At 40.2% G+C, this 13,974-nt stretch overlaps 2 protein-coding genes across 2 annotated transcripts in view; both read right to left on the bottom strand.

The window, feature by feature from the left end:
• LOC105568803 (peptidyl-prolyl cis-trans isomerase CYP95-like) overlaps positions 1-6,070 on the bottom strand; it is a 56,038-nt gene extending 49,968 nt beyond the window's left edge. The window contains exon 1 of the mRNA XM_012024769.1: positions 5,948-6,070. The gene's annotated coding sequence lies outside the window, so the exon portion shown is untranslated. The remainder of the gene's footprint in view (positions 1-5,947) is intronic.
• A 699-nt stretch (positions 6,071-6,769) lies between these two features.
• On the bottom strand, positions 6,770-13,282 carry LOC105568802 (RNA polymerase-associated protein CTR9 homolog). Its single transcript, XM_012024767.1, has 14 exons — positions 13,003-13,282; positions 11,554-11,652; positions 11,240-11,479; positions 10,585-11,157; positions 10,381-10,500; positions 9,997-10,307; positions 9,406-9,931; positions 9,144-9,338; positions 8,940-9,056; positions 8,549-8,859; positions 8,188-8,483; positions 7,874-8,051; positions 7,004-7,636; positions 6,770-6,911 (listed from the first exon to the last, which is right to left on the bottom strand). Exons 1-14 carry the CDS (start codon positions 13,042-13,044, stop codon positions 6,851-6,853), a joined length of 3,702 nt encoding a protein of 1,233 aa, XP_011880157.1. The 5' UTR covers positions 13,045-13,282; the 3' UTR covers positions 6,770-6,850.
• Positions 13,283-13,974: the final 692 nt, after the last annotated feature.

Raw genomic sequence — 13,974 nt, 5'->3', positions numbered from 1 at the left:
TGATAACGATCCTTCTGCACCCCGAGACCGAAGGACGCGTCTCATCCAGCACGAGAGATTTCCGGGATGGGGGCGGGGGGGGGGGGGGAGACGAGGGGGTGCGCAGCGCAGCCGGTGCATAGAAAACTGCAGTTAGCAGAAATTGCCTTTCCGACCGGAAAAGTGGAATTGGCACTCTTTAGAACGCGCGAGGTCAGACTCTCGTTCGAATACATCTGCAACGAGTAGACAAGAATCTCTCGTGCAGTAATATTTTTCTGCCCTCACATTTTTCGATATATAGAGACAGTACCATACATTTAAGTTCTCTTTTAATTCGTTCTCTAATTTTTTCAAGTTTCTACTGTATTGTACTTCATACACTTTGACCAGGGTTGTAAACCGGAGCAAAAATACGTTCTTTGGAGCGGTTTTGAACCGGTTCGAATTTAAAAACCGCTCCGAAAACCGGATGAATTTACGGAGTAAATTATTTGGAACTTGGGATGTAAACCGAACCGGAGCGAATAAGATTGTAAACCGGAGCATAAATACGTTCTTTGGAGCGGTTTTAAACCGGTTCGAGTTTAAAAACCGCCCCGAAAACCGAATGAATGAAGTAAATTATTTAGAACTTGGAATGCAAATCGAACCGAACTGGTGAAATTTGCACATTTACCACCTTTCCAGCTATGTAGCAAAGATTCAAACGTGGTAAATCTTTTTAAATAAATTAAATCCTTTTTAGATAAAGAAACCGCTCCAAAACCGGTTTTTCATGCTCCGGTTCGAAACCGGAGCGTTTGAAATCATAATCAAAAATGGTTCGCTCCGGATCGGAACGATTTTATAATTGAAATTTTGATCCGTTCTCTCGGAGCGGATACACTTCAATGGTTCGGTTCGGTTTACAACTCTGACTTTGACAATGTCACAGAGAGCCTCAGCTCGATTCTCTCTCTCTCTCTTTGTCTCTTTCTCCCTTTCGAGTCCACAGCAAACGTGACTCCGCGCATATTCCTGTTGCTCTAGAGCGGCTACTGAACAATCTTCGACTACGTGATGTTACAAGACGCACGTGGACATTATTGTGACGATTTACACAATACGAATCCATTTCAATTCAGACGCAAATTCTGTCGCGTCGAACCGGCGAGAAGCTCCTCGGAACACTTGCTGCGTCGCATATTCGTTTTCGTTTTCAAGGGACAATCGCGTTCCGTATCAGCCAGTCTCTTGGCCTTCGCCGAGCGATAAGACGGGGGCATCGTCGAATTGGGTCATGATGAAAGCCCGACAATTTCGATGAGAGCCAGACGGTGGCGAGGAGGGGGAAAAAAAGAACCTCGCGAAACGTCCACTCCCTTGAGGGTCGAGTGTTTGCGGTAACCTGTAACCTTATCCGATGAAGACGCAACCGCGATCACCCTCGGAACCCTTGGATCACCTTTCCCTTATTCCCTGAGCATCGACGAGCTACCGCCCTACTAGATTTTCGAGAACGCCTCTTTAAGTGGAAGTGGAAGTCGATCGACGTCTCGGGAAACACGGGAGGGATTTCATCTTTATGTAAATGGGCAACGCAATATAATAATTAGTTTCCTAATAAAAATTGAACACTTAGAATTCTCGTTGATATGAAACTAGGAAATTGTTACGATCGCTGTTGAGAAAGCAATTTCCGCCAATTATATACACATCCCATACAGCACGCGTGTCTAAAAGACATCTTTAAGACGTCTTTAGAATGTTAGAATTATTAATTGAGACACGATTATGTTACTTACGTCAGTTATAATCAGTTTTTCGATTATTTTAAACAATACAAAGTCGCAGTATACCCTCGTGCAGCAACGTTGCGGTGGGTATAACTTTATCGTTCCGAAAATGTCGCAATAAAAAATGTTGGCGCTGCCTAAGCATCTTTCATCCCCCAACGAAGTGGAGATAACCCGACCGCGATTGCTTACGGCCGTAAGGCTCGTATCAAGAATCGTAAAGCTAAAGTTTCAACGCCCAGAACGCTTTACGCACGTGGCAATAAAGTTTACGAGGCGGAGGCACGTGCCGTCCAACTTCTACGGCGTTTACACAGTCGTAATTTTAGCACTATTCGTGTAAACGTCTTTGGTACTACCTTGTAATATGTTGCTTCGCGATTTTGCCGAATTGCTTCGCTCCCGATCTGTCATCGATCGTCCTGACGGCGCCAAACATTAAAAGTCACTTACCGAAAATATCCTACGTCAGTATGAAGTACGTCAGTAATAATCTGTACAATATTTTATCGGGTTAAATCTATCATAATTATTAATGATATACTACCTACTCATTTATGCTATGCCACACTAAATTATTAAGTTAATTTTATTAGGTACAATTAATTGAAATATCAATTATCTCCTTTAATGCCTTCAAGTGTTATGCAGCCTGAGCCTCTTAAATCAACGATATAACAATAATCTGACAACCGCGCTATAACGACGGCACGATAACAATTCGTAACCCTTGACGTAATGAGCGTTCGACGTGGGACAAGTGGCATATATAAACGACGGGCATGTATAAACGATGGTAATTAATCTTGTTGAAGCGATTCACAAACGAAAACGCTTGGAGTCTCTCTCGAGAGCCTGCACAATAACGTTTGCGATGACGCTCGTCGCAATTTTTGCCATCTCGAAAAGCAAGCCGACTCGTAATTCCAAGTCATTCATTAGCAATCTTATTACCGCGGTTTTGTTTAATCGTTGTCTCGCTTCTATGTGCAATTTCGCGCTCACGAAAATTAAATTCGAAAGAAAGCTAAAATTCCACTCGGGCTCTGATTCAAAGTCTGCGTTTCTACGCGCGGATTCTTTATCGCGACGAATAAGAGGATACTCTGAAGTCCAACGTATTATGAGAGGTCGGCGTATAATTATTTTTCACTTCTCGGATGTTTAACTCTCTTTCATTTTCACTTCTGTAATACATACTATATATATATACACACGAAAAGATTTATGATTAAATTAAAAATTTATTTTTCTTCCTTTTAAATTAAAAAGTAAAAATGCATTTATATTTGCTTCTCAGTTTTAAGAAAATATTTTCTCGTGGAAGAAGAAGAGTTTGAGAATTTAAGAAAATTTTAAGATCTAGAAGTGGTAAAATTTAAAATAAATTTTGCCAATTTGTTGGACTAATATAATAAACTCATTGTGAAATATAAACTTATTGTCGTCAAAGACAATGCAAAACAAAAGAGAGAGTTGAAAGTTACAGTAAATTCTGGAACAATCCACGGGCAGACTAAACACACGCGGCGCAAATAATAATGCATTGGCTTTGACGTACCTGTGGCTATGCATAATTCCGTGATACTAAGTTGTAGAACTAATTAAACTTCAGTCTACCGAGAGGCAAAGTTAGGCAGTTCTCCTATTTCAATGATTGGTTTCATGAAATTCTGTATAATCACTGCAAGAAGCCAAGATCGTTAAAGTTGAAAATATAGTTAAAAAGCTTGATATCTTTCTTTAGAGTAACTCGTTTATTTTCCGTATCGTTAAAACCAGACAAGATACTGTATAATGAAGAATACATGCTTATTTATGTATGTATCTTAGACTTCGATTTTTTTGTGATTTACACCGATTAAACGCGATAGACGATTAATCACGTGAGAAACTTAATAATCTTCGAGCAATAACTTTTCTGGCAGAAAGGCGTATCTTATAAGCATCTAATTAAGTTAATTAAAGGATCTAGAGAGGAAAAAGGGGAAATGAAGTGAAATAACAAAGTTGAAGTGGTTGGGCCAATTTAGCGGGGTTTGGCAAATGATTGAAAGCGGTAGTAGGCGGGAGCGAGAAAATAAATCCACACCACGCGCCGGTGGATCGAAGCGGCAAATATTTGGAGCTCTCGGTATATACCCAGCGAAGTAGAGACTGGGACTCGCAACCCTCTTTCCTTAATATCTCCATTCGCCGACCTGGATCTTCTTGTATATCAGCCTAAAGATTTCCCTCTAGATGTGCCGAGTACGTATACTTGAACGAAGATTGCGTTTGTGTGAGTTAAGCGGTCGTAACGATAACGAACGGAGATTTCGGCGCACGGTATCCTTGGCAGTACAAATCCGCCCATTTTCTGAATCGAGAGCTTTAATTATTAAAAAGACTCATGGGGGGTGTGGGAGTGTAATTAAGACTTGGCAAGAATTTACAGGAAATACTTCGACGGTGCTTAATTTAAATATTTTAAATATAATAAGATATAAATAGCAGTAATTTTGTTTCTTATTTGTGCAGCTACAAACGTAACACGTTTACCAGTATTTCTCCACTTATTCTGAATAGCCTGACACTGAGTCAACGAGGCTCTAGAAGATTTTACGTGAGACACTTGAATATTCAATTTAGTTAATTAATTTTGCATTAATATACATGGGGAGAATTGATTTTACCGAATCTAAAGATATCTTACGAGTTACTAACTATTATCGATGAGCGGCGGTACTGAAAATTACTCGTGGGAAATTCAAAGTACTTACTCTTCCGCGCACTGCAGCTGATAGCGTTATTACATATGTATGGGATGGAATCTTGCTTGCCACGTGTGGCACTAGATTTACCGTGCTTTATATGCTATTGAGATTAAAGCAATGCAACGCACCTGTCGTAAAACTTGGTTTAAAAATAAAGAGCTCTCGTCAGAGCCGGACAAAGCAGCTAGCGTGAGTTTTCGAAAATTTTCAAAAGTAAAATTTGACTCGTATAAAAAAATGTAATTAAAGGATCGAGTAGAGAAATGAACATGCAATAAAAAAAGAACTATTGTCACTGAAGAATCATGATCGATTCTAGATTTGATCTAGATTAGATTTATTTATAAAAAGATTTATTAAAAAATTGTATTGTATTTTATATTTATTGAGGCTCAATTTTGCATTTTATTTTAAACTAGAAATTCGTCGCTAAAACCATGATAAAAAAACAGGGGGAAAGGGAGAGACGCAGAGGAATAATAGTAGATCGTGTTATGTATGGTATCTTGGGAATGATAGATATGTCAACGTGAGTATATCAGAAATCGTATATAACGTCTCGTGCACCTGACAGGAAGTTATCAGACTTTATAGACACGGTGGAACTAGGCTGCCTTTTACGATAAAGTTCGATCGAGTCTTTAGAGCTAGAAACCGGCGATAACGCGAATGACACGATAGATAAGAGAAGTCACGGGAGGTCATGGGAAGACCGCGGAGTGATGGACAGACACGACAATCGAGACGTTTTCGCAACATGACTTCCTCGCCGATACGCTCATTAATTAAAGCAGGATAACGTGATTAAATCCACGGACAATGGAAGCGGACGAGTGCTGAACTGGAAATGTGATTACAATTAAACCATAATTACGTGCGCTGACATGCGCCGAAACCAGTTAATCCGTTTTCTACAAAGACCATATTCGTGTAACATTCATAATGAAATTACCACGTGGCAAGTATGTTTCCCCACGTGGAATTGTTACACAGACGCAACTGCTTTTGCACGTTAACGTCCCGTTTGTACGTAAACGTTACTAGTACATTGGTAGAAACTCATTAAATATAACTGGACGAATTTACTACAAAAGCATTATTTATTATCATTTATTCGTTAATCATAATTTCAACATGATGCTAAAATATTCATGGAGATTTCGTTTACGGTTTTTGCATGTGTATAATTGAATATAGCTAACACTAAGATTTCCATGAGGGAATGTAGGGAATGCTTTCTTCTCCGAGTACATTGTATCACTGTTAAGACCCTGGGCTTTTTAGAAAAGGGTGGTAGGGTCGACACGGGGAAAGGACAATCGAAGGACGTTGGAAAGGTCAGAAAATTAGAGCAAAATGTGCGAGGGTAGTGGGATTATCACCGGCAACCTGTACGCAAGGTGCCGTTGCAGGCCACGCGAATGTGTCACTCACCTCGAGAATGAGTATTAATAATTTATTTCACCGCTTGCGAGATCGATATGCGCACTGCTTCCTCGCACGACACGACAGCGATCTAATTATATTTGCATAACAACGTATGAGTATGTTCGAACCTAGGAGCGTCGACCGTCTGACTAAGCGAATGTGGACTATTGTACATTTATTTCACAATGCGCTCGTGTGTTGTTAGTCTCGAAAAGCTTAGATTAGATTAAAAGAAAATTTCGCCGCTTGATTTAGGTAAAGAAAGTGATCCAATGTAAAATTTCTTTTTCGTTGTTTTATTTAGCACTGAATTATAATATAAAACTCATTTTATTTGACCGTAGATACACTTTTTTGTCTGGTATTTTTTATTTATTATTATCGCCGCAGTGCTGTATATGATAATACGCGAAGTTATCGCCTTATTATTATTATAATTAATAGGGGAAAAATGAAATTACAAAATCCTGTTTTTAACATAGAGAAAATCAGAGACAAACTCAATACCCAGGTATGTATTAAATTGCACAGATGTCGCAGTTAACTTTAGAATTTTTGGTCTTTCAATATTTACGTCTCCGTTAATAATATATTTTATTAATTTATGAGATGGTTGCCGAGAATAATATATTAAATAATATATAAAAATTTTTAATAATTATTGCTATGTCAAAAGAGAAAAGGGACCATAAAACTGTTTCCGGCAATCATTATCTTCCGGCATTATCTCATGTTTTATAAAAATTATACAAGAAATAAATCGCACAGAGATAATTAAATGTGGTTCCTGTTAAGTTTGTACTGAAAGAACTTCATAAAGCAATCTTTATAAAAATTATAATGTTAACTATGTGAAATCTTTTTTCTTTCGTCACTGTGACGCACTGTGATACAGTTGCAAGAGCTGATTTATTCGCTATCACTACCGCCACTTCCCGATACTGATTTTCTAGATACCGGGGATGCAGAACTGTGAAAGAAATTAACATGTTTAATGTAATTAACATATACGAAAAATGGTATATGTTATAATTGTATTACGCGTGATAAGAATAAACTTACCGTGCCGATCCGCTCGGACTCCGGCTTCGAGAACCGCTCTTCGATCTAGAACGCGATCGCGATCTGCTGCCGCTCCTCGATCTTGATTTTGATCTTGAGACAGACTTCGATTTAGATCGCGACCGACTCTTGCTTTTCGACTTGCGTTCCTCCGAGCCTGAGCGCGAGCCACTTTTGGATCGGGACCTTGATACGCCTTTCCTTGAACCGCTCGGTGACCTCGACCTAGAGCCGCTCTTTCTCGAACTCGACCTTGATCTTGACTTTGATCTACTTTTTCGCGAGCCGCTGTTAGACCTTGATCGCGAGCCACTCTTGCGCGAACCCGACCTCGATCTTGACCTACTTTTAGCCGACCCTGATCTTGACCCGGATGCCGAGCGGCTTCTTGATCTCGAAACGCTTCTGGATCTGGATCCAGAAACGGATCGAGATCGAGAGCGCGACCGTGATCGAGATGGAGACCGCGAACGGGAAGCGGAACGCGAACGTGAACGCGAACGCGAACTGCTTCTTGAGCGGCTTCCAGACTTCGATCTTGAACGAGATCTCGAGCGTGAGGCGCGAGACGCTTCGGAATCGGAAGCAATTCGTCTACTGCTGCGTGGTTGATTCTCGTTACCACTTTCGCCGCTGTAACAGAAAAAAGTTATAACAAAATTTAACACGATTAATTCGGATTTCGTTGATTTTAGACTAAACTAAAAAATTAGCATATTTGAATAAGAAGTTTTAATTATACAAGATGTTTAACATTCAGTGCTAGTCTAGAAATCGTAAATATGATATCGACTCATAAATTAAACCAACTCTGACTTAGTGGACTATGAAATTAGAAATAATCGTGTAATATTAAAATATTGTGCTTACCCGCTAGCGATTTTAAGGCCACCCGTATCGCTGTCTGACTCACTCGTCGAAATGGTTTCCTTCGATTTAACCAGCTTACCTTTGAGGGTCTCAACTGCACCCTTACGCGTAGATTTTTCTCTTCTAGTCCTCGCGTTTTTCTTACCACGCTTGCGTTTTGGCTGATCACTGTCCGAGCCTACAAATATATTATTTTTCAAACTGCTTCTCTTTGCGTTTAGAATAATATTCTATATAACAATATTCTACGTGAAAAGAAAATTTAATTTTCTTACCACTGTTGCCACTACCATACTTTCTACGTTTGCCTTTACCTTTGCTCTTTCTTTCTTTAGTTTCACCGCTAGGTTTCCTCTTGCGCTTCCTTTCTTTCGGCACTTCCTCCCTGCCTTCATCTCTTTCGGATCCTCCACTATCACTGATGTACTGGTCAGTTCGAACCTTTTTGCCCTTTCTTCCGGGTTTTTCCGACGGCATTTCGCCGAATACCAGCGCATTCTTAGTCTTTTCCACATATTCCTGTCGCTTCTGCAACATCTCTTCTTCTTTTTGGCGACGCATCTCTTCCAGCTTGCGTTGCTCTTCCGTCTGACGCATTTTGAAGGCTTGCCTATAAGTGTAAATAATTTAGTGACAAGCATATAAAAAAGAATATCTCTGGCAAGAGTGACACACCTTTCTTCTTCTTGCTTCCGTCTCAACATCTTCTCTTCCTCATCCAATCTTCTAGCTCTAGCAACGTGGTACTGCGCTTGCGACAATAAATCTTGACACCTCCGGGCTTCAGCCTCTGCCAACTGTTCCATCCTGTCGCCGTGCGCTGACAAATATTGAAAATATTTGTGCGAGAGGCCTAATTCGTGAACCGCCTGAAGCACAGTGGTCAGAGTTGACTTTTCATCTTTAAGAATTTGCGTGGCCAGTCGTTGAAGTACGAGAGCAATATTGTACAATAAGACGGTATCCTGTGGGGCTACTCGACGTGCCTAAAAGTACACCCGTAATTTAAGTACTGCATATTAAGACAGGAAAATAATCCGTGAAATATTCACATAAGATTAATTACTTTTAATAACGTCAGCTTTGCTTCTTTCAACTTGCCAGCTTTAAAATAAGCTCTTCCAAGATATTGCAAGACTTCAACGTGATGGTATTTATAAAATTTGCGCAAACAATTTTCGTACTGTAATGCAAAATGTTAAATTAATTAATAAGTTTGAATTAATTATCTTTCATGTGTGAAAACTAATATATATATATTATTATTTACCATTTGAATAGCGCTGACAAATTGTTTCTGTTCCACATAGATGTGCGCAATATTCAGCCAGACATCACAGAATTCTGCCGTTGCTTCGCGCACCTGAGCAAATATATCTCTAGCCTCGTTTACGCAACCCTTATGCGCGAGTACCGCGCCAATACCATTCGCAGCCCAGATATTCTTCGGGTCGTTCCTCAGAACCTATTAGTCGTAATCGTATTAGTCATAATCACAATTGTCTCGATCAACTAGATGAACTAGATCTTACCTGCTTGTACATGGCTAATGCTCGATCCTGATGTCGCTTCTCCCTTTCCTTATCTTTTCCACTCTGATGCAACGTCTGCAGCCAAATGTTTCCCAATGCTATTAAGGAATAAGCATCTGTGCTCGTAGTCGGATTTTTCAGAATTCTCTCGAATTTTTTCTGGCCAGGACCCCATTCCATCTTGGCCAGATGCAAGTTACCCAGCAGTGACCATGCGTCCGGATGTTCGTTATTGATTCTCAGGGCGTCCTTGAACCAATCAGACGCCTCGTATATCTGTCCCTTGTCTCTGGCCATGCAGCCGAGTCTCAGATAACAATCCACATAATTCGGATGCTCCTTCAAAATGTCCTTGTACAGTTTCTCCGCTCGATCGAATACACACAGCGCCTCGTTGAGACGCGCTAAGTTATACGTTGTAGTCACTGCTATCGAATTGTAATAAACAGAATCGTGCAGGGCGTCTGCTTTCGAACGCGCCAAGGATTCTTCTAGATTCTTCCTGGCTTCCTCCAAGTTACCGAGTCTGAGAAGTAAAAGATAAATTAGTAATATGTATAAATTTAAAACGATATGAAAGCATATACGTACCTGTAATGCAACGCTCCCACATTGTTCAAGATTTCCGGCGGTATCTCCGCTTCAACTTTTTCCTTTAAAATCCTGGTTGCGGTTCCGTAAGCATTCAAGGCTGCATTCAGATCACTCTGTTCTAATATCTGCGCTAATTCGATCCAAGCTTCGACGTCATCGGGAAATTGTTCCGTTACTTTTCGCAAATGATTTTTGGCAATGTCGCGTTTCGATTGAGAACTTGAGTTGGCATAAAGTGAGCCAAGAATCTTCATGGTCTCGTAATTTCCTGGTTGCGCTTTCAAGACTTTCTCGAAGCACTGGGCTGCCTGTTATCGAGGATAATTTATTATTTTACATGTCAATACAAATAATCGAATTTAGATAATTGCACGTTCTTACATTTTCTGCATCGCCGCGATAAACGTACATTTGTCCTAGGCCAAAATGTGGCAGTACAAATACAGGCGGAGCAAATTGTGTTGCCTGATAGTAATATTGAAACGCTTGATCGTAATCACCCTGAAATATTTTCACTTTTGTTAGTTAACCGAAAGATAAGGTAACGTCGACACAAATAACATAAACTGCTCCTTTATAGCTTACTTGAACGTGAAATGCTCTAGCTAATTGATAGCAACTTTCTGCCCGCATGGCTTCGTTTTCCGTGTTGTGAAACGCGTGCAGCGCTAGGTGTTGAACCTTATTGTAATCCTTTTTGAAAAAGAAATGGTTCGCTAAATGGTTCAGCACCATCGGATTTGTCGAATCGATCGTGTACGCCTTCGATAACATTTGCACGCCGGTCCTTATGCTGTCGGGCTGTTGCTGATTCAGTTTCAAGACCGAAAGGCCGACTAGTGCCCCGACGCATTGCCCGTCCAAGTGTAAGGCTCTCTCGAATGCAAGTCGCGCTTTCTCTTGATTATTCAGTTTCATGAAACAGTGTCCCATTCCCAGTCTAACAGCGGCTGGACAATTTGGATTAGTTCTCAGGGCCTTCTTGTAAAATGCAAGAGCACCTCTGTAGTCTTTTTTGTTGAAAGCGATGCAAGCTTTGCCGAGCAGAGAAGGTATATTATTTGGCGACTGATTCAGCACGAAATTAAATTGCGCGTCAGCCTGCTCCATTTTGTCGCCCTCCAGCAGGCAGAAATAAGCTCGACCGAGCAAATGGTTCTGTAGTAAAAGGAAAACGGCGAATATAAAAATGAGAAAAATTGTAGATACTGGATATTAAAGCGCGCGCGATAACACATACCTGATCATACATGATAATCTTGTCAGCTGTTGTATACAATAAGGTTGCTTTCGTAAAGAGATCTCTTTTCTTATCTTTATTCTTTTCTTTGTTGGCCTCCTGAACATAGTAGGCAGCCAGCATGTCAAGAGCTCGCATCTGATCCTTCTCATAGTCGCGGTAATCGACATTTGCGTCAAGACGAGAAGACTCGAGTATCTTAATGAAATCGTCGATCTTTTGCTGCTTGTAATACTCAAGCTGAAATGAGAGGCAGACTTAGATAGATTCCGTAGACCATACTTTCTTTAATTAGAGCTTTCTCTTCTACGTACGGCCAAATTGACCCAGATGGTGAGTTGGGCATGTTCTTGCCGTAGAATCCCCAGTACTTCATCTCCGTCCGGTAACTGATCTAGATAAAGCTCTATAACCTACGAGAGATTAAACAGAACAATTAAAATGTAATCTTATGGGAGAATCACTCATATACGAGTATTTTGCGATCTTAATATTTTCTAATATTAGTGTTGACATTGATAACATATAAAGATTGCAACATTTTACCTATGTATATTATTACCATGTGATTGCATTGGGAATATCAAAATGGAATATCGGAAATGGGAAATTTGGATTAGATTGTAAGAATAAGGATAAATAAGTGGAAGTGACTTTTTTTAATTAAATTTATATTTGACACGCAAAATCATAGAATCACAATTATGTACCCATGTATAAGATTACACAATTATCACAGGAAAAGATTATTTAAAGACGTATATAGGTAGAATTAGATTCTGTTGTAGATCGTAGACTTGCAGCTATGTGCTGATATATAAGATATAATTGCCACAGGTGGAAAGGGTTAACAATACTTGAAAATAGATAGAATTAAATTATATTTTAAATAACTTGTACATAAGATACAATTGTCACAGGTCGAAAGGACTAAGAAGACATGTGGGTGGAATCGAATCATATTGTAGATACAATATCGCAGACTTAGGCTAATATTACATTTGTCGTACGACAAATTTTTCATGCATGTTGATGGGCTACAAGCTAGAAAATTTCTAGATACTCGAGAACTTTCCTATTTTACAGTCAATCAACACGCTTGAAAAATTTGTGATACGACAAATGTAAGCCTTGCAGTCACAGAGTGCTTTCCAGCAAGAGACACGAGGCTTGTTTTCTACTGCTGCAGTGGTGAACTAGTGCAGTAAGCTAGAATGAGAAAAACTGTACTTGTCTTACTCCAATTTATTGCGGTAGTTCACCAGTGTAGCAACAGAAACAAGCCTACAGATTGACGCAGTGCAACACAGAGAATCATTTCATTCCTGTCTAGCATTGGCAAACAACAAAGATAAAACGATTGTGTTACACAGTGTCGCCTGTGTGCGTTACTGGAAAGCACCCAAATAGAAAAATTAACGATGTGCGAGAACATATATATATATGTATACACATAAATACACGGAAGGAATGAGAGAAAATGAAACAAGAGTGGAAATATTTTTTCTCAAAGTTCCACTAAGAATAAACAATCACGCCCAGCTGCTGAAGCGGCCACGTTGCAATTCGAGCGTGTAGACACGATATCTCGTGCGATACAGTATGAAGAAGTGTATTCTTTTCCGTTGAGGTTAGGTCTGCACTAACGTCGCTGAGCACGACGCGAAAATTTTGTCCCTCCCATAATTCGTCGAATTCACAGTCGAGATGACGTTACGGGGTTCGCGAATTAACGATGTGATCAATAGAGAAGATATATTCACCTCGTCTGTATCGCGGAGTGGTATTTCTATAGAGCCCGCCATTGTAACATATCCTCACGTTAGAACGGTCGGACAACACCGCTGCACTGCACTCCAGCACTGCACTGCACCAAGCAAACTGACGACGGTATATCGCGTTTCAATTTAATGCTTTTACATCTCTCTTGCAAGATTGTAATTAAAATAACGATGTCGACTCGTCCTCTCGCACTCGCGCAAGGTGGTCAGCCATCGTGTATCCAATATACTACGATCAGAGAGAAACCTGAGAGCAGCTTGGAGCAGCTACACCGACGTTTTACTTGTTACCGTTTCCAGCGCCTTACGCGCACTTTCATATTTGGAACTACTCCGCTACGCCCATTTTCAAGCACTGCCGATAAAGTCGTCACTTGGTGCGTGTCCGCGCTACGCCTATTTTTTTTTAAATACTGTAGGTAACGCAGTGTTTCTTTAATTAACTTCTCGTGGTCGTGCATTTCGATACGATCGACGCTTGCAATACAAAAATGACCGGACCGTACGGCTAGGAGCGACGAAAGATACTATGTCCCATCTGCCCCGACGAAGGAAGACTAAATACGAAGACGAAATAAGTTGATTATACGTATAATTTATATTACAGCCTTTTACTTTTTATTCCATTGTCGTGTGTAAGTTTCATGACAGGGATATACATATTCAGTAGACATCTGTGGGATGCGAAACGAAGAAGATTGGTTTTTGGTTCGTGTCGCTACATCGATTTTTCGCCAAGTTATGACGTTTTAAAAATCCGGCGCGCGCGCACCATTCATGAAAGAAGGCCGCGCGAATTTTACGCAAGTAGTACGCGGGCGTACTACGTCCCTAAAAAAACTGGGATTAAAACACACGAGGCACACTGAGAGAAAAGTGCGTAGTATTTGCGACTATAATTGCATAGTAAAATAATTATAGTCAGGAATATCATTTTTATAGTAATTATCACTA

The sequence above is a fragment of the Vollenhovia emeryi genome, unplaced genomic scaffold, assembly GCF_000949405.1.
Source record: "Vollenhovia emeryi isolate VEMERY1.0 unplaced genomic scaffold, V.emery_V1.0 DF939127.1, whole genome shotgun sequence".
NCBI classification, from domain to species: domain Eukaryota; kingdom Metazoa; phylum Arthropoda; class Insecta; order Hymenoptera; family Formicidae; genus Vollenhovia; species Vollenhovia emeryi.
The sequence above is the reverse complement of the archived record's forward strand: the minus strand, read 5'-3'. Positions and strand labels throughout refer to the sequence as shown.

Excerpts from the sequence above, each read along its gene's own strand:
- LOC105568802 (XM_012024767.1), bottom strand. The coding sequence starts at position 13,044 with ATGGCGGGCTCTATAGAAATACCACTCCGCGATACAGACGAG. Across the intron at positions 9,932-9,996 it reads GTGGGAGCGTTGCATTACAG|ACTCGGTAACTTGGAGGAAG; the intron begins GTACGTATATGC and ends TTTACTTCTCAG. Across the intron at positions 8,052-8,187 it reads TAAAGAAAGAAAGAGCAAAG|GCTCGGACAGTGATCAGCCA; the intron begins GTAAAGGCAAAC and ends ATATATTTGTAG.